Source organism: Corythoichthys intestinalis, chromosome 18 (assembly GCF_030265065.1).
Source record: "Corythoichthys intestinalis isolate RoL2023-P3 chromosome 18, ASM3026506v1, whole genome shotgun sequence".
Taxonomy (NCBI): Eukaryota; Metazoa; Chordata; class Actinopteri; order Syngnathiformes; family Syngnathidae; genus Corythoichthys; species Corythoichthys intestinalis.
In genome coordinates, this window is record NC_080412.1 from 47,881,388 (window position 1) to 47,900,287 (window position 18,900).

The 18,900-nt window shown below is 44.9% G+C and overlaps 3 protein-coding genes across 10 annotated transcripts in view; 1 reads left to right on the forward strand and 2 right to left on the reverse strand.

Moving 5' to 3' along the window:
• The window catches only part of LOC130906258 (tripartite motif-containing protein 3-like), a 24,716-nt gene extending 17,302 nt beyond the window's left edge, over window positions 1-7,414 (reverse strand). For 4 of the 7 annotated variants that reach the window (XM_057820376.1, XM_057820374.1, XM_057820370.1 and 1 more), the window contains exons 1-4: window positions 5,856-7,414; window positions 5,157-5,179; window positions 4,564-4,750; window positions 4,382-4,426 (exon numbers count right to left, since the gene is read on the reverse strand). In XM_057820376.1, coding sequence (XP_057676359.1) covers window positions 4,382-4,426; window positions 4,564-4,750; window positions 5,157-5,179; window positions 5,856-5,872 — 272 coding nt within the window. In that variant the 5' untranslated portion in view covers window positions 5,873-7,414. The remainder of the gene's footprint in view (window positions 1-4,381; window positions 4,427-4,563; window positions 4,751-5,156; window positions 5,180-5,855) is intronic. The other 3 variants (XM_057820372.1, XM_057820371.1, XM_057820373.1) reach the window with 3 other exon arrangements.
• taf9 (TAF9 RNA polymerase II, TATA box binding protein (TBP)-associated factor) lies at window positions 5,381-10,792 on the forward strand. The gene is made up of 6 exons (XM_057820385.1): window positions 5,381-5,533; window positions 6,134-6,215; window positions 6,283-6,419; window positions 6,486-6,699; window positions 6,775-6,891; window positions 6,958-10,792. Exons 1-6 carry the CDS (start codon window positions 5,498-5,500, stop codon window positions 7,113-7,115), a joined length of 744 nt encoding a protein of 247 aa, XP_057676368.1. The 5' UTR covers window positions 5,381-5,497; the 3' UTR covers window positions 7,116-10,792.
• Window positions 7,569-18,870, reverse strand: LOC130906262 (arrestin red cell). Of its 2 annotated transcripts, none has more exons than XM_057820384.1 (16): window positions 18,587-18,870; window positions 17,556-17,586; window positions 15,674-15,734; window positions 15,553-15,597; window positions 15,399-15,496; window positions 15,244-15,342; window positions 14,993-15,052; window positions 13,398-13,465; window positions 13,188-13,323; window positions 13,043-13,127; window positions 12,875-12,947; window positions 12,164-12,301; window positions 12,008-12,091; window positions 8,890-8,966; window positions 8,758-8,812; window positions 7,569-8,679 (listed from the first exon to the last, which is right to left on the reverse strand). In XM_057820384.1, the coding sequence occupies exons 1-16, from the start codon at window positions 18,607-18,609 to the stop codon at window positions 8,592-8,594; spliced, it is 1,221 nt and encodes a 406-aa protein (XP_057676367.1). In that variant the 5' UTR covers window positions 18,610-18,870; the 3' UTR covers window positions 7,569-8,591. The 2 variants fall into 2 exon arrangements, with proteins under 2 accessions (XP_057676367.1, XP_057676366.1); XM_057820383.1 differs by having other exon boundaries at window positions 7,569-8,682; window positions 18,587-18,868.
• Between the last annotated feature and the right edge of the window lie 30 nt (window positions 18,871-18,900).

Sequence of the window (18,900 nt, forward strand, 5' to 3'; positions counted from 1 at the left end):
TAAGAAGAAGTTGTTGATCTCTTATGCCCTAACTATGGTATAAGTGCTATTCATTTTATATTGAGTGTGTTAGAGTAATAGTCATACAGTAAATATGAGAAACACTGATTGATTATATTGTGTGTTAGAATAATGCAAACAGCTAGACGGTACGATCTCCTTCACCGCCAAAAAACACAGGAGTTGTCCATGGAGCGTTGGTTGAAAGCGGCCACTTTAGGGTCAACGTGTAAGAGCCGGAGCAAACGTTTTGCAAATTTTGCTTCCGAAGCCCGTTTGGCCTCGAAAGGTTCAATTTTGCTGAATCACCAGAAGATGTGGAAAAATGCCTCAGGAAGGTAAGCCCCAAAACGCAAGCCTCCGAAGCCAACGCCAAATTACGTCCCAAAAAGGAAGACCGTGTCCAACTGGCCATTTTGGAGATGCTCTGATGGAGAGAAAACCCCCACCCTTGCATACAGCCATGAAATTGGCTCTGTGCATTTATCATTCATCTTCATTTAGAAATCAAGTGTTTGACTTCAAACGTTATTTAAGATCGTATTTGATGAATATTGCCTATTTGGCAAATAAGTAAAGCGGTCATAGTTTTCTTTATATTATTTATTTATATTATTATTTATAATATATTTATAATATATCATGGCATGTGGCTATGGGGATATCAAATATGGATGTCGAAAGAGGATTTTGGCCATAACGCATGCGTCAGCTTGATGCCACACAATGGTTTCTGTAGATTGCAGATTTCAATTTGTCATCCTTGGGTTTGGATTCAACGGCAAAGTTGCAATTTGAGGATTGGCCGTGTTTTCGTCAACGCGTGTGAGGAGGAAAGCTCCTTCGGGTTTTTCCAAATGAGCGGCGGCACCCGCTCTTACGTAAGACGCGGCGACACGTTCCCCTGGATGACGACGCGCTCGCTTCGCTGGGATATTTAAAGGAACAAATTATTTCAGGGTGGGCAACTCAACCCCGCGGCGCATAAACTGCTGCACGGGAATCACGTGTGCGTGCGTGCGTGCGTTCATACGCGCGTTGCGTAATAGTGGCTGTTTATTTCCCATGGATTTATTAGGCATTGTGTGCAGGGACAAGGTCAGCTGACATGCATGTGATGTCGCCTATCAAATGAAAATGATGACAACAAGTGTCTGGCTCCATTCATTTTCTCAACATGTCGTGTTCACACTGCTCTTAAATGTGTCATCAAAAACAGTGTATCACAAAAGTGAGTACACCCCTGGCATTTCTGCGGATATTTAAGTACCGTATATCTTTACATGGGACAACACTGACAAAATGACACTGTGGCACAATGAAAAGTAGTCCGTGTGCAGCTTATATTATATAGTTCTTTATTTTCCCCTCAAAATATAGCCATTAATATCTAAACCCCTGGCAACAAAAGTGAGTAAACCCCTTAGAAACTACGTACATCCCTAAATGTCCAAATTAAGAACTGCTAGTCATTTTCCCTCCAAAATGTCATGTGACTCGTTACAAAAGTGAGTACAGCCCTTAGAAACTACATCCCTCTATGTCCAAATTGAGTACTGCTTGTCATTTTCCCTCCAAAATGTCATGTGACTCGTTACAGGAGTGCTGTCAGCATTGCTGCAGAGATTGAAGAGGTGGGGGGGGTCAGCCTGTTAGTGCCGCACTCTACAGCAAATTGGTGTGCATGGCTGTCACCCCAGGAGGAAGACGGTACACAAGAAAGCCCGTCAACAGTTTGCTGAAGACATGTCAACAAAGCACATGGATTACTGGAACCATGTCCGATGCACATGGATGACTGGAACCGTGTCCTACGGTCTGGTGAGACGGGCTGGCCTTCTTGTGTACCGTGTTCCACCTGGGGTGACAGCCATGCACACCAATTTGATGTAGAGTGCGGCACTAACAGGCTGACCCCCCTACCTCTTCAATCTCTGCAGCAATGCTGACAGCACTCCTGTAACGAGTCACATGACATTTTGGAGGGAAAATGACAAGCAGTACTCAATTTGGACATAGAGGCATGTAGTTTCTAAGGGTTGTACTCACTTTTGTTGCCAGGGGTTTAGATATTAATAGCTATATTTTGAGGGGAAAATAAATGAACTATACTATATAAGCTGCACACAGACTACTTTTCATTGTGTCATAGTGTCATTTTTTCAGTGTTGTCCCATAAAAAGATATACTTAAATATCTGCAGAAATGCCAGGGGTATAGTCACTTTTGTGATACACTGTATATAGAATTAATACACAAGCTGATCCATTTCACGTTTAACTTCTTGAGACAAATATCATACCATTTTTGTTCTTCTGGCTTTTTTTTTGTATTGCTGTGTCTCAAAAAAAAAGTCCAGTATGACATTGCTACATGATACTATCATGTGAAAACGTAATAAATATAATGTGAAATTGTTCAGACTTGATCTATTTTATTGTTTTATTAACCGTTTTGACTTTTCGCTGGTGCGATGTGTTGTTTGGGTTTTTTTTTTTTCCTCAATATTATTGTCTAATATAGCCTAACTTGCGTTTTATATGTTTTTCCTTGTTGGAAAGCCGTTTCAGGTTTTTGTAAAGGGTCATAGAAATACATTTGATTTGAAAATGATCATGTAAAAGCGTGATCACCCTCACGTTGAAACATTGAAAGAGGAAACGTTTGCAGAATGTGACGAAAATGTATTGCATTCTCAGGTTGAGATTTTACAGTTAATAATGGTGTTACAATAAGTATGCGTACGCCAGGGGTGAAAGTGGGCCAGCCAGAACGGTCAGGAACGCAAAGATTCAGGGTCAGAACGCAGTTCAGGTATAAGATTCAGAGCCGGAATGCTGTTCCGGTACACGGTGCTTTGATTCCGAAAATATGACAGCGACTGTCAAAACGCTATGTAAAAAAAAAAAAAAATTGCTAAGCTGCCACACCTGCATTTCAGCTCCAAGCAGAAAACAATCTACCAACATCAGATTTACATACACAAGTCTTAACAACAAGCATAATAAAGTGCTTGTGTAGCGTAATCCGTTTCCACCTATATTTATTATTGATTTTATTCCACGGACGGCATGGAGGTTTCCTCAGCTGCTGCAGTTATCCGAGTCTGAATCACGTCAATGTGCGAATGCACGCAGCAAAGCAAAGCAAAAAGCCTGGACTCATTCATCCGTTCAATTGGCTGACATCCTGACATGTGATCAGGAGAGATGGTTAGCTCTGATGTTGAATTGATGCGACAAAAAAAGGGCAATGCAAGATAAAATGGATCAAAACAAAAGAGTTGAGGAGGCTTACTTATCATATTTAGTTTTATTTGCTCTGATGGGGAGGTTCAGAAGATCTTAGCTGTCAATGTGCACTTTGGACTTCTATTTGTTCATTTATCTTAGACTACTTATTCATTTCCTTATGATTTCAAAAAGTCAATGATTGCGCGATCTTCAAAATATATTCCATTTCACTCTGCATAATATACTAGTAACATTACCTTCAATTTTAATATATATCCTATGTTCTCTAAAATTGAGAATTGGCATTTAGTATGTGAGGAAATGAGGGAAAATAAAAATTAGGAGAAATTTTGGTCACTTTTATTTTGCAAATCAAAATACAATTTTGAATGAAAAATGAATAAATAAAATGTCTGGCTCCGTGTTGACCTTCACGCGGGGAGTTCCGGCAAGAAATTCTTGCCACTTTCACCCCTGGCGTACACTCAGACAGAATTTCAAGTGCATGCATTTGACCTTTTGACATGTCAAAAGGTGATATTGCATTTTTGTGTGCAGTGTGGCAGCAATAGTTTAGAATGTGATCATTTTCACATGCCAATGTTACAATTGTCAAGCGATCACTTTCACATTAAAACCTTTGGAACGTCGAGTTTCACATTTTAAAAAAGTTGAAAACAAATCATGTTCCAGCTTCTGTTGAATGAGATTTTTTGCAGCAGTTTGCAACGTGAAGCTTGGCGTCTTGTCTGTGAAGACACCATTTATGTTTTTTCTGGTGTGACAGTAATATACTTTAACTTAGCCTTGGCCCATTAACTCTCACACTGACAACAGAACAAGACCCCAAACCATCAAATAAAAGTCTGACGACTGTAGCGTACGCACCCCCGTCCCGTCCCTTGCCATCGTCTCCCCGTGCACGCCGCTCCATGCACATTCCTGTCGTGCCAGTTGGACATTCCACTCTCCGCTTCCACCCCCTCAAGACCAAGAGGTTTCACTTTAGAGCTGAATTCAAACCCGATTTACAGCCCCAAACCACAACAAATTTGCTGTTTGGTGGACATCAGGGACGATTCCCCCGCATGCACGCAGCATCATTGGTGCAGGTGCGCATGCACAAAGGACAGAAGGACTAGACTTACGGATAGACGGAGGACTTTGGACTTTGATCTCGGCAGCGGTCCGGCCTTCTCCGCGCCCGCCCGTCGAGTACGACGGCCACATTCCCGAAGGCGACCCCAAAACGGAAGCGGACACTTTAGCGCGTGCGTGCGTTGTCAGCAGGCGCGCGCGGCTTTAAAGCGGTCGTAGAGAAGGAGCCTACCCGCCGATTGGCCAGAGGGGGAACGGGCGGAACGGGCCGGACCAATCGCGGGTGAGATGAGCGGACCGGAGGAGAGATGGCAACAAAGAGGTGGTTTTTGGAATTCCGGATGTCCTCTGGATGGAGACACTCAGGGTGATGTGTGTGCGTGTTTCCATGGCGACTGCATCCAGCGAAGACAGCATCCCTGGAGGAGAGAGAGAGAGAGAAAAAAAAGAGCGATTTATTCTTTTTTTGGGGGTGCTTTTTTCAACTTCCTATAGTACTGCAGTGCATAAAACCTTCAATTAATAGGAGAAATGGATCTGTTCAGCAACTTTATATTTGGAATGCAAATCTATACATCGCTTAATATTCCCTTCTATGAATTACCCTCACTTTTATTTTTAGACACTGTTTTTTTCAAGCCGCATTCAGAACGGATAGTCTGTTTGCTTCTCTTATCTGACTGATTTTTACGTGAATGCCAAACACAATTTTGAATACACACACGACTTCCATAACCGGACATGTTCAAAGACAAAGTAAGTAGTAGGTGCATCTATATGATTACTTTTGTCAACACGAATTGTTCAAAAGCATAAATGGCCTACCCGCTCCTCCTCTCCAGCTGCGGCTGTGAAAAAAGAACCCAAGACAAGCCTTATGAAATAAATAAGAAACCGTTAAATATACAACCAACCGTCATTTTAAAAAGGGAATTTCAAATGGTTCTAATCCCAGCGTGGCTACTTTGTTAATGCAAGTGAAGTTTAGACCATTTAATCGACTACACCAGAGTACAGTACCACATGACTTTTCAAATGAAAGTGGCTCGTCTCTTTATGACCGCCAGGGAGAGCCCTCAGCCCACTAGTTGAGCAGAAAACAGTAGAAGAAGAAGACGACCACGGCACGGACAGACAGACGCGACACAGAACACACTGCTCCTAAAATGTCTGCTCCTAAAAGCATTCCAAAAGATGCTCAGGTAACTTTAGTTTCTCTTCTAATTCACATGGCGGCTAGCGTTCGAGCAGTCAAAGCTTTCCAGATATTTTATCGTCGCGGCCGGCAGGCTGACTCGTTAGCATACACTTTGTAACGATGCTAACTTCACGGTAAATGTAAACAATATTCTTCTCATTACTCCAATTATTTTTTTGGGAGTCCAGCTGAGAATGAGCGGGCATGAAATTAATGTTAAACAAAATCGGAGTTGGCTGTGACGCTTTTACCGAGGTTCCTGTCCAACATTAAAACGTGTCATATTTCAAGGCATGGGCTACTCGAAAGAAAAAAAAAGTACTTACAGCAAAATCCAAGCCATTCGGGCGAAAATGGCTTCAGTTCATTGAAATTTCTGCCTAAACAAACTGTCTACCGGAATATACTGGTGTAGGCAAGAGCTTTGAATCTTATCGCAAAAATCCTGGTGCATTGACGTAGACCCATTTCATCAGCGGTGGCGGCAAACTGTCAAAACTCGTGCCGCAGATGTGATATCACGACGCTTACGTCATCGGGCTTTAACGTGAATCACTCCAATGCAAGCGGCACTAAAATCTTGTGAAACGCATCTATTTTTTAGGTGATGATCCAGATCCTGAAGGACATGGGGGTGACCGAATACGAGCCCCGTGTCATCAACCAAATGTTGGAGTTCACTTACAGTAAGTGATCGGCACGGTCCGACCGGGCAACGCGAGCGCGCCTTGACATCGACTCCTCTCTTCTCAGGATACGTGACCAGCATCATCGAGGACGCAAAGATCTACGCCACGCACGCCAAGAAGTCCAACGTGGACGCCGACGACATCAAACTGGCCATTCAGTGCCGCATGGACCAGTCCTTCACGTCGCCGCCTCCCAGAGATGTAATTTTTTTTGTGCTTTCCAGTCTGGCGGCCTAGCCGCTGACGTTGGTTTGCCGTCTCCGTCAGTTCCTGTTGGAGGTGGCCCGGCAGAAGAACCAGACGCCGCTGCCGCTCATCAAACCCTACACGGGGCCCCGCCTCCCCCCGGACCGCTACTGCCTGACCGCCCCCAACTACCGTCTCAAGTTCCTGCCGAAGAAGGCGCTGTCGGCCGGCAGGATAACGGCGCCGCGCCTCAGCGTCGGCGCAGTTTCCAGCAGACCGGCTACGCCCACACCAGGTCGGTACGCGTTCATTTTTTTTTTTATGACAGGGCAGAAGTCGCACTGACCGAACCCCCCGGTTGTCTTTCTAGGAAACGTGTCGGTTCAATCGGTGGGCGGCGCCAAGGCGGTACCGCCGGTGTCGCTGACGGGTCAGAGGTTCACCGTGCAGATCCCGCCTCCTTCGCAGAGCGCCGGCGCCAAAAGCGGTAAGGCCGCCGACCGTCGGCGGCTCGGATCGAGCTTCGCCGACGACCGATCCTTTTTCTTTGCAGCGCCGCTGACCGCGCCTGCCGCTTCCGGCGTGCTCATCAACCCTTCTCTGATCGGCTCCAAGAACATCCTCATCGCCACCAATGTGGCCGCTCAGAGCGGCGGCGGGGAAGCGCTTAAGAGGAAACACCAGGACGACGACGATTATGACACCTTGTGACAAAACACGCACACGCTAGGACTTTTTTTTCCACTTTTAATCCTAAAAACAATTTCAATTAAAAAAAACAAAAAAACAAATGTGAATGATTATGACCAAGCATTAAAGTCGCTTCCTGTTTGTGGCAAAAGTTAGCGCACATTTTGACACATCACGCGCGGCAAAAAAGTTAGCGCACATGCACGACTAAAACGACCACGACGACCAATCACGGCACTGCAAAGAACATGCTCCGCCTCTTTCCCTTTGGGGGCGCGGCCGTACGGAGCCGAATGTTCCCCGGGACGTACTTCTTACTGGCAAAACGGGATCATGGCACTTTAACCTTTCAAAATAAAATCTTCAAATATAAACGAGGCTGTGAAAAGAGGTCTATTCGAAAGCAAAAAGGCGGCGCGGAAATATCTCAACTGTTGCGGGCGACGCCCCCTGCAGGTATCGACACTTTGCGACAAAAAAAAAAAAAAAAACATCTGTACAAGACGCCATCATCAATCGCCACTGGGGGAAAAAAATGCTAAACATTCATAAAGATTTGAAAATGAACAGGTGACAAATGCCTAACTTCTTTGTTTATATACTTCAAGTGACTGTTTTATCTTCCTTGTAGATGGATACTCAATCCAAACAGTTTTTTTTTTTTTTTGAGCAAGGAACAGGAAGTCCCAAAATTAAAAACCCGCTTTGGCAAACTACCGTCAACGGCAAAGAGTGGTGAGGTAAGGGCCGTCGTTTGCCCAAAACCCTTCATTGACCTCGCGGCGTGCCCGACCAAAACCTACGACGGAGTATCGGGACCAAAATAAAGAAAAAAATGAGGACGAGAATAAAATGTTATTATGTACGGCTAATGTCGTTGAATTAGCTGCAGGGTACTGTACTTTGGCCACCTATTAAAATCAAAAATTTTGAAAGCGTCTCGCGAGGCTGTGAACAGCTAAGCAAATCCTTCATCTTTTCCATCAAATTATAATCCAAGGATTTTTTTTTTTGGTCATAGCTCACAGCTAAAGGAAGCTAATTTACGTATCCCCACATTAGCCGCACGTGATAACAGCGCTTTTTTCTCACACCGATAGTACAATTTGAATGGGTTTTTTCTTGGGCCCCGATACTCTGGCGAATTCGACGGATCCCTATGTGGGCGGACGACGGGAGTACGACCTCGATGTCCGTTCGCGGTAGTCCCCGGTAAAAACTGAGCGTGTCTCGGTAGTCGATGAGAAAAAGAGGTCGGCGGAAAACGACTAGCGTGAACAGCTGCAAAGAAATGAAAGTCAAACAAAGTGGTCTGTTGGCTAGCGTACCAATTGAACACATGAAAACCTCACTTAAATACAAAGAAGCTTCACCGTAGTATTTGTAAGAAGATCCTTCGATCAAAAGGAAACGCTTAGACGATGGCGGCGACGCCCAAATTTGGCGGGAATGTTACGTGCGTGCGTGTACATGTGTTGAGGCGCGCGAGCGTCTCTCCTAGCAGTCCTCGTCCTTGTCGTCCACCGCGCCTTTGAGGCGAAGGCGAGCGAAGTCCTCGAAGACGAAGTCGTCGTCCTGAGAGACGCTGCTGAGAAAACGGCGGTGCCGTCAAACTCTGCAGTGGCGGCGGCGGCGGCGACATTTTAAAGCCGTTTAAACTCACTTGGTGTCGAACTCTATCAGGTTGGTGTCGATGGGCGGGTCCGACTCCGGCGCGGCTGACGCAAAGACGCGCGCGGGTTAGCGCGAGGCGGGAGACCCCGGCAGGCGGGCGGCCACTGCGGAGCGTACTCACCTGACTGCGGCCGTGACGCGGGGGGCTCGGCCGGTTTGGGGTGCATGAGGATGAACGGCAGCTCCACAGATACGTCTCTGTCATGGGAAAGTGGCACAAACTTCACATTAGCCATCAAGCTAAGCTGAACTATGCATTTGAAGGGATGTAGTCATGAAAACCTGAAATATTTGGTTATGTGCAGTAAGCGACATGTAGTCCATTTCTTAAAGGGTACCTTGGACAGAAAGACATAGTTTTTCAAAAGATAAAATATTAGTACAAGTTATGATAATTTGATATTAAAAACCCTCCTAATGTTTTCATTTCAATAACATTTAAAATTATTTTGACTAGTAGGTCGCCATTGTTGTTGACATCGCTGGCCGGTGACGTCACAGGGCCACGCTGCCATACTTCAGAGTCACTCTATTAAAAAAAAAAAAAAACTGCCACTCTTTAATTATGTAAGGTAGTGATTTGAATACGCTATAAGGTGTCAATGGAGAGTTTCAAATGAATTAGGGCTCAAACTAATGAGTGCATTTTGTCCCTTGACTGATGCCGTAGTTTTCCTTTAATGCACAACGTCAAGACACACCTGTGAATGGCCACAGCTGGATTTTATGAGTGAAACACAGTCATATAACAAGGGGCGCGATACAGAAATCGCAGACATCAAGGAGTGGTCGAGATTTTCTTTTTCATATATTTACCCTTTTAACGATATTTTATCTAACATAACGGAGAAAATGCGACAGTAACAAAAAAACAATTCAACTGAGCGATAGTTATGAGGTAGATATCCGTGACTTTTTTACAGATGCTATTTTTTTCATTGTGACATTTGTTTAAAAGTTTAAAATGTGCGAGTGAATAATTTTTTAAAGTTTTTTTTTTTTTTTTTTTAAATATGAGACATCAATTATTGATTCTAAGCTAAAAATGACATTTTGAATAATAAATATAATGACTTACCTTCATTTTATGGCTAGGTTGAAACAAAAGCGGTTGCGCGACGTCTGTAAACGGGGGTCTTCAGGGTAAAACGGACAGATTAAAAATAGATGGGGGGCTTCATGCGCCGTGAATCTGCTATGGCAGCATATAGACATTGTTCTATCAAACGGAACAGTTGTTTTGGCTCAAAATACAGCAGTTTCTTTTAAAGAGGAGTGCAAGAGCAGAAACTGCTTTTTCAGTCTTGTCTGTGTTTTCCGCCATTTGCAAAATACACATAAAACTTATTCAGACTTTGGTTTAACTCTAAATTTAGCAACTCGTTTAGTTCAACCAATACACTGGATGGCCATATTTAGTCACAATATACAAACGATGATGCTGGGAGACATTATCTGACTAATATGGCGTCAGTCAAGGGACAAAACGCACTCATTTTCTTGAGCTTTTATTTTTAAAGCTCGCCAATGACACCTTTTGGTGTATTTTAATCGCTACCTTACATAAGTACGGCAGAGTGGCCCTGTGATGTCAACGCCGTGCGACGTCAACAACAATGGCGAGCTACTAGTTGATTTATTTTTGTATTTAGAATTTTACAAATTTTATTGAAACGAAAACATTAAGAGGGGTTTTAATATTATTGTAACTCGTACTAACATTTATCTTTTAAGAACTACGTCTTTCTATCCGAGGTACCCTTTAACAATTGTATTTTTAAAATAGTGTCGTCAATTCATGACTAACGTGTCCATGTTTTCACCTCAATATAGCATCAGTATTCCATCAAAAAATATATCCGTTTGTTTAAAACCATGTCATTTGGCAGATTACGATAAACAATAACGGTACTTACTTTGTATCAAAAATATTGAGGGAAAATCTCGTGTCCAAGCACGCTGCTTTCATTACTGTTGCACTGTGTCATAATCTTTTTTTTTTTTTTAAATTAAGTCTTTCTGATCCATTATGCACCACAAAGGCAAGACAAAAGATAGCTGCGAGGAAAGATTTTTTTGTTTTTTTTGTAATATCTTTAAGTTGATATGCCTACTAGTTCCCCACTTACCATAGGTCAGGGTTGACTAAATCCGGACCTCGGTGCCACTTTTCCTGTCGTGTTTTCCACGTCTCTCTCCCCTAACACACCTGAATCAAATGATTATGTCATCAGCCTGATAATGATCCTGATTGATTCAGGTGTGTTAGAGGTGGGAGACATGGAAAACACGACAGGAAAAGTGGCACCAAGGTCCGGATTTAGTCAACCCTGCCATAGGTGATCGTTACCATAATATTAATCCATGTAAAAAAAAAAAGTCATCATTACATTGCTATCGTTATTGGTAAATGTCCTTCGTTACCGTAGTTTTCATGAGAGTACCATATGCTCCCGCCAAGAATGGATAAATCTAGTGCTGCAACGATTAATCGATTAACTCGAGTATTCAATTTAAAAAAAAAAAAAAAAATCAAATTAAATTATGCAGCTTCGAGTGTTTAATAAGTGGTATTGTAGTGGTTTATTTTGAAAGTGTTTGCATTTATTTATTGATTTGGGTGGATACACTGCCCTCTGGTCTGCCTCATTTTACATGGGTGAATCCAGCTGCTCCCTGTTAAGACCAACGTAAGCAAAGTTTTTGTTATCGCTAATGTTTTTTTTTAATGCATTCGTAATTTGGTTTATAAGTATATTTAGCTGTTGTTAGCGGTAATATGTGTCTGAACCATTTGTTAAGAGCATTGTAAAAAACTACATTTTATAGCATTTAAGCTAGCGGACTTTTGCTATGAAATTGTCCTTTTGTACATAAATCCTCATTATTTTTTCCATACCGTTTGAGGCTCAACTCAGGTATTTTAATTTTTCATGTTCCTTGTCCGATCACTCGATTATTCGAACTAACTAGTTCATGGATTAATCGACTACTAAAATAATTGATAGCTGCAGCCCTGGCTACATCGTTTTAAAAAGGTGTCACTGTTTAAAATGGGGAGGCCGTTCCACAACAAGCGTCCATGAAGACGTCTACTCGTGATAATACAATAGTTGCGCGATTTCCCTAGCTGTTTCTAGATAAGATCGCTAGGTCATCATTATGTTGAGGTCACCGCCAATATTTTGACTCTTTGGACGCCATCGACGTCCCGGGCGCAATAGCGGCGCCGGCCTTACCCTCCGCGTGACACCACCAGCTTGACTTTGACTCTGTAGGACACCAGGATTCCAAGCACCTCCTTGTTGGTCACGTCCTTGACACTGAAAGACGCAAAGGCCAACCGTCAAGGAGCCCGACGCCGCGCGGCGCGAGGGCGGGCGGCCGGAAGTTACATGGTGGAGGAGGCCAGGTTGGTGTCTTCGTGTTTGAGCTTCCCGTCCAGCGCCAGGCCTCGCTTCTCGCGGTTCTTGTCCAGGGTCGGCGTCAGCGTATACACTTTGCAGAAGGTGGAGCTCGAAGACACCTGGTCACTGACACGTAAGGAAGGCGACCGTCCGTCAAAGCTCTCCGGTAGATCTTATTTAGATTGTGTTCAAACTAGAAAATGCCACTTCTGGGGAAATGATGACAGTATCTTTGCTGTGATGCTTGCCGCCCACCAGTGGGCCTTTGCTTTCGGAAAAATTTCAAGAATAAATGTTGTGAACCTTGTAGGACTAGTTACATTTTGAACTTTTTCAGAAAAAAAAAATGCTGCATTTTTGGGCCAACGGTCCTTTTTTGGTGTCAAACGGGTCGCCACGTCACGTGAGAATGACGCTCATTTTGGCGTCGGAACGATGTCCAACGGCGCGGTGTGCGCCATTGAAAAGAAAAAACAGAATATTATAGATGGTAGCTTTTGCACAACATGCAAAGCAACCATCTATAAAAGACAGAAAATATGAGCGAACACGTCGCAGAAATAACCGGTGGCGATTCATCTACCGTCAAAATAATTGTTTGCGGAAGCCCTACTGTTGGCTTCGACAAATATAAAGCCAGCCACGGAGGGAAAATGATCAAAGTGCCAGAGACCAGAAAGACAGAAACATTTAACTTACTCTGCCTCCAGCTGTGCCACGGGACATTTGTACTGCGCCGTGCTGAACAAACAGATGTCGGCGTACTGACGCACTGTGGCCACAAGGAGGCAAAAAGGGTCAAGTGTCATGTGGCTGTTTTCCCATGAAATTGCAAAAAAAAAAAAAAATTCAAGACGCTTCTCTGACCTGAAATCTTGACTCTCTTGACGGTCTTGGTGGAGTTGTTGGTCACGTGCACGTTGACGCTGATGGGCTCGCCGTGGTAGTACAGCTAAAAGACAAGGAATGTTCGACGGGCACGTCGCCGGCCAACCGGTCGGCCCGAGCGTACCTCCTTGTCCAGCGACGCCTCCAAGTGCAGCGACCTGTCCGACATGAGAAAGCTGCGCGTCGTCTCCACCATGGGCTGAGGCCCCGCTTTCTCCGGAGCGTACTGCACCTTGCGGATCACCAGACGCACAGAGTTCCTGAGGAAAAGGGTAGTATGGGCTCACGCGCGGGCAACCTCAGGAGTGAGCTGAGCGCTCGCTCGCTCGCTCACCTCTTGTGTATCTTCTCCTCCATGTTCTTGGCGCAAAAGGCTCGAATCTCAAAGTCCACGCCGCACGCCTGCGTCCAAACAAGTCACATCACTTATCAATCTAATCATTTGTATCCAAACAAAGGAAGGATTATACGGAGGACGAGGAGTGCCAAAATGTCCAAAAATAAATCATTTACTAGGTTATTATTTAAGGGGCAGGCTTTGCGCACGGCAGACAGACGCTATGACGGAAAATGATTTTGTACTACACGCCGGGGGAGCAAGAATGCAAAAATGAAATCATTTCATAGACGTCATTACTTACTGACGTGACACTTTGTCATTCTTTGCGTAGCGCCTTATCAGAGGGGGCCGAGCTTCATTTAGTAATAGCCGAAGACGGCATACGCTCATGTCGGATTTAGGCTTGGATTTACTTACGACTGGATTTAACTACGAAAGCATACAAACAGGAAGGATTGTCGCAGGAGTGATTCGTTCGAGGATTCAAAGTCATTATTATATTTTTCGTACCACGCATGCGTGATTGAAGCATTTATTCGAAGGAATTTTCTTCTTTGTTTACACATGGAGGAGGCTGCTAATTTTCGTAACTGACTAGCTTTAAAGGTTACTTTTAACCAAGAATCAAGACATCTTTAAAGAATTCGGGGATTTAAGTATTTATTCACAAGAATTTTCACCAGAAAAGCTCCTTTTAGGCCAGGCGGCCACTAGCCTCATTCGCTAACACTATATAGTGTATAATGATTATAAAGAGCTATTCTATCCTATCATAAGTTGTGATTGTATATAGAATTTATTAATAATCTATTTACATTTTATAATTGATTCTGCATGTTTTCTTCAAGTATTAACTTTCTGATGTTAAATTATTAGCTGTTGAAAACTTGCAGTAGATGAAAAAAAAAAAAATTAAGTTGCTATTTTGGTCAAAAACTTCTATGTTAAATATTGCTATTGATACTGAAAATATAGGTGATTATGACTGCATTTGATGATTTTTGTGCATCTAGTGTAAAATCTGAGACTTTTCTAGCCATTTTAAGTTGTATTATACTTATGTAAAAAATAATTCATGGGGATTTTATAAGGGAACGCATTTGAATTTTTGGATGCCGCTGCTCACGGAGACTCATATATGGCTAAGGGAGGTTCCTGTTTTGGTTTTAGGTCGGTAGCAGCTTTGGTTTTGAAAATAGGCCCCGTTTCCCATGTCATGTCAATAGGTTATGAAGTCTATGAATCATTTATATCAAAAAATAAACGACAAAAACACTAGAAGATGCCATTTCTGGAGAAATTGCAACGGTAGCTTAGCTAAGTCACTTTCAGTGTATCTGGGTTCATGTTTGGGTCACTTACTGTTGATATCAGGTCGCTTCTTATCAATGGTATGGACATAATAGGTTGTGTTTTTTTTCCATCATTCAAATTTGAAATATATATCCAATTTGAAAAAATAATACGTTAGGATGACTCGTTCCTCAAAAATGGCAGGCAGGCAGGCAGGCAGGCAGGCCGTGTGACGCAGAGTGTATTTTCCATTCATTTATCCCTCATTAGTTTTACAGGTAAAGCATTAAGTTCACCTTGCCCGTGTCTTCAGGTCCGGGCTGCAGCGTGACAGAACACGGGAGGTTCTGAGGGATCTACGACACACACAAACGCACACTTTAGCGATGCCTTCTCACACACTCACAAACTCTCTCACTTACGCTTCAGTGACACCTTCGCACGCATTTACAAAGTTATTTATAAACACACACGCGTGCGTGCGCGCGTGCGCTTAACTCTCGGGTCAACGGCGAACAATGCCCATCCTAACCCCATCCCGGCTCACCGTGAAATAGAAAGGGTGCGCATGCTGCCCCAACTTCTTGAGAAGCCGCTCCTGCAGTCGACTGTTGGCTTTGCGCTCCTCGGGGACGGGCGGGAAGGCCTGAAAAAGGAAGCCGCGTCACACGAGCCGCGTTTCACGGCCCTCGGGTAACCTACCTGGAAGGTGGAGATGTACAAGTCCTTGCGGAAGGACAGACCCAACACGTCCAAGTCCTCGCGGCCGTAGCGGAAGGCGCACGTCAGCGTGACGAAGACTAAAAAAAGGGAAAAGTGAGCGAGCCGTCCCCAAAACCGGGAAGCGGAAACTTACCTTTCCTGTCCTTCAGGTACTCGGGATCCACCAGGATGACACCGTCTGCAGATAAAAGGGCCACAAATGCGATGAGGGGCCACCGACGACCGGCGAGCGCGACGCAGCTCACGTAACTCACCTACTGGATCCACGTGGTCCAGGTGGTCCACAAAGTCCCTCTTGCCCAGGTAGACCGTCACCTGCGTGAGGCAAGTAACGTAACCATCCGGAGCTTTGTTCCCGGTCACCCGTCAACCTATTCACTTTCTTCTAGAACAGTGTTTTTCAACCTTTTCGGAGTCACGGCACCTTTTTACATTGGAAAAAATCTCGCGCAACTAAAAAATGTCTCAAAAGTACTTTCTGTACAGTATATTTCCTCACAATTTATACTTACTCAGTGCGAAAGTTGAGCCTGTTTAAGATGAACACAAAGCACATATCCTGGCAGGAATCTTTTTTAACAGCTTTCAGTCACTCTTTGTAGCGGTTAGGCTTGAAAAGCTCAGAATTGTCAGACTATGGCAATCTCTTTAACCGCATCAGGGCCGAACATCTCGCTGACAATGGCTTTGCAGGCAGGTAGCAGTCTCTGCCATTGTGTGGAACTTTTTGGATATAGCAACACGTTCAGCAACCTTTGAGGGCTTTCTCATTGACCTCCAACACGTTCAGCAACCTTTGAGGGCTTTCTCATTGACCTCAAAGAAATGGCCTGTTTTTCTAAATTTTTAACGAACGCTAACAAAATAGTCCATCGACTTGTTTTGACGCGACGGATGTGTCGTTTGGAGATGACGTTTAAGCTCGCTCGGCACCACGGCGCTGTTGGATAGTTGCTCGTGTCGCCTTCAAGAACTGCTCGGATTTCAAGCCATCGGCCACCTTGCCGTCGTCGACAAGGTGTTGGAATAAAGCACAGGGAGAGGATTGACGGTCGTCCCATATGGATAAAATGGAAAGGACACGTGACGCGTCTAATGAAATAATGTACAGTAGACGTGCTGGGGTCCACATTGTCGCGGCTGGCAAGGTGGTCGATGGCTAGAAATCCAAGCGGTTCTTGAACGCGACACGAACAATACCTCGCTCGTCTGCACGCGACCGCAACCTTCTACCTACTCCCTCCTTTCTACTGCAACTCTGCCCGACAATGTAAAAAATGCAATATTGGATCATTTCTCACGGCACACCTGACGATCTCTCGCGGCACGGCGGTTTAAAAACACTGTTCTAGAAGACAGTAATTCGACCCCTACTAAAAGCCACGACACTTCTTTATCTTTGGCATATCACCAGCTGAAAATCTTTCAACTGATCATAGTTCGGCATTCGCGCCGACCTTACGTCGCCGAAGTCAAAAGTCCCCAAACAGCAACTATTCTGTGGCTGAACTTGACCGTGTACAGACATACTCTCTTATTGTACAATTTTGTGGCCATCTGATGTATGTACCATGTCTGAATGTGCGTCTTAAGTTGTATGGGGGACAGGAAACTGATAAGCATATGCTTCTTCCCGTCCGCCTTTGTCTTCTTCTTTGGTTCCTTCGGGCAAATCATATCTTGTAATTGTCAATGATTGTCAATGATACCGATGATGATCACAATAAAATTATTCAAACACAAAAAACAACTTCCGGCTCACGTCACGCAAAAACGAGCGACAAAACGACTTATCTCTTAATATTACAATTTTGATCTTGTAATATTACATCTTATGACGACTTTGTTTACAATAATTCTCATATACTTTTTTGTTTTCCTTATTTGTTTTGACCGGATGTTCTGTCCGTCGGTTATCCGGACCGCTTATTTCTTTTTGATGGGTGCTCGGACAACGGCACATTATTGGCAGATCCTTTCCCGCAGCGCACCTTTTTGGAAACGCTGTTCGACCTCCCTCGTACAAGGCTTTGACCGGAACCTAACGCAGCTTCTGGAATCGACCTTTTCCCTTTCAAAGAGCCCAACTCTAGTGAGAAACTACGTTTCGCAAGCACGTAAGAAGCTCGGACTCACCTTACAGTTTGGACTGGACTTCTTGAACACCCTGGAAGAAGAACAACAAGAGTTATGTCATTGGTCAGGAAGTAACAATTTCAGGTGAGGAGATGTCGCTCAGCTCAGCTCAGCTCAGCTGACTTCTTCCTGTTAGCTAACAGGAAGGGTCCCCCCCCCCTTCAAAACAGGAAGTCACTTTTGGGGATTGGTTAGTGCAACCGTATGTTGTCGTGACGACCAATATTTTCCTTTCCCACACCGAGCAGGAAGTAGTCAAAGCAGAAGTGTTACTTCTATGTCTATAATTTGCCTCCTCTGTCACTTGAACGAGTGTTTTTTTCTGGTCCGACCCGCAACCTGTCGCGCTCGCTCGCATGCAAACAGAGGTGGAGCAGGTGAATTTATTCCAATGAGACTTGGGGTGAACAAACATTGACAGAGCGAGAACGCCGTCAGCTATTTCCGAATCGAAACCCGCACGTCAACATCCAAACAATATTTTGGAAGGTCGGCTCCTTTGTCGACGTGAAAATGCACGGAGGGGATATTCATATTTATTGGAAGCCCGAGCTCGTAACGACACGACACGCCACGCCACGCCACCACGTCCGATATGAACATCCACCTTGTCATTTGCTTGGTCAAATAGCGTATCGCGTTGCGTTGCGGACGACATCGACGTCGTTTCAAAAACGAAAAACGCACGGTGCATTTCAGGACCGCACACCTGCGTCGGACTCTGGCAATGAAAAAAATTGGCGCAAAAGTCCATTTGCTCTGCGAATGTGGCGCAGACGCAGCTGGAGTTAGCGAGCTACCCCGTTAGCTAACCCCACCCTGCCGCGATTCTTGTGCCGCCCAAAAACACACTTCTCAAAATGGCCTACTTCGTCCGAAAAACACGGGCGAATCCCCGCCGCGTCTCGACGCGGAGCAGCCCGGCCAGCGAGCGACGTTAGGCGGTCGGTCGGTCGGTCGGTCGGTCGGTCGGACGGACGGAGGGAAGTGCGCTAACTAGCCCGTGGATGCTATCGCGCTGGCTCGCTCACCTCGTACCCGCCTTGTCGCCCATCTCCGCGGCTGGCGGACGTCAGGAAGGACCGGAACAGACGCTCTGTCGAGACGGAGCTTCGTTGTTTTTGGGAGGGGGAGATAATTCCTGCGGGCTGCGTTCAGCCTTCCGTCCGCCTCGGCGAACCGCTAAACGGGTATGCTAATTTCATTTAGCGCCGCCTCGGCTTCAGCTGCCGCCGCCGCCGCCGCTGCCACTTCCGCAAGCGCCGCGCCGCGCCGCTGTTTGCTTCGCTGCTGGCTGGCCCCCGCTGGTGTGTGCGTGCGTGCGTGCGTGCGTGCGTTCGCGGGC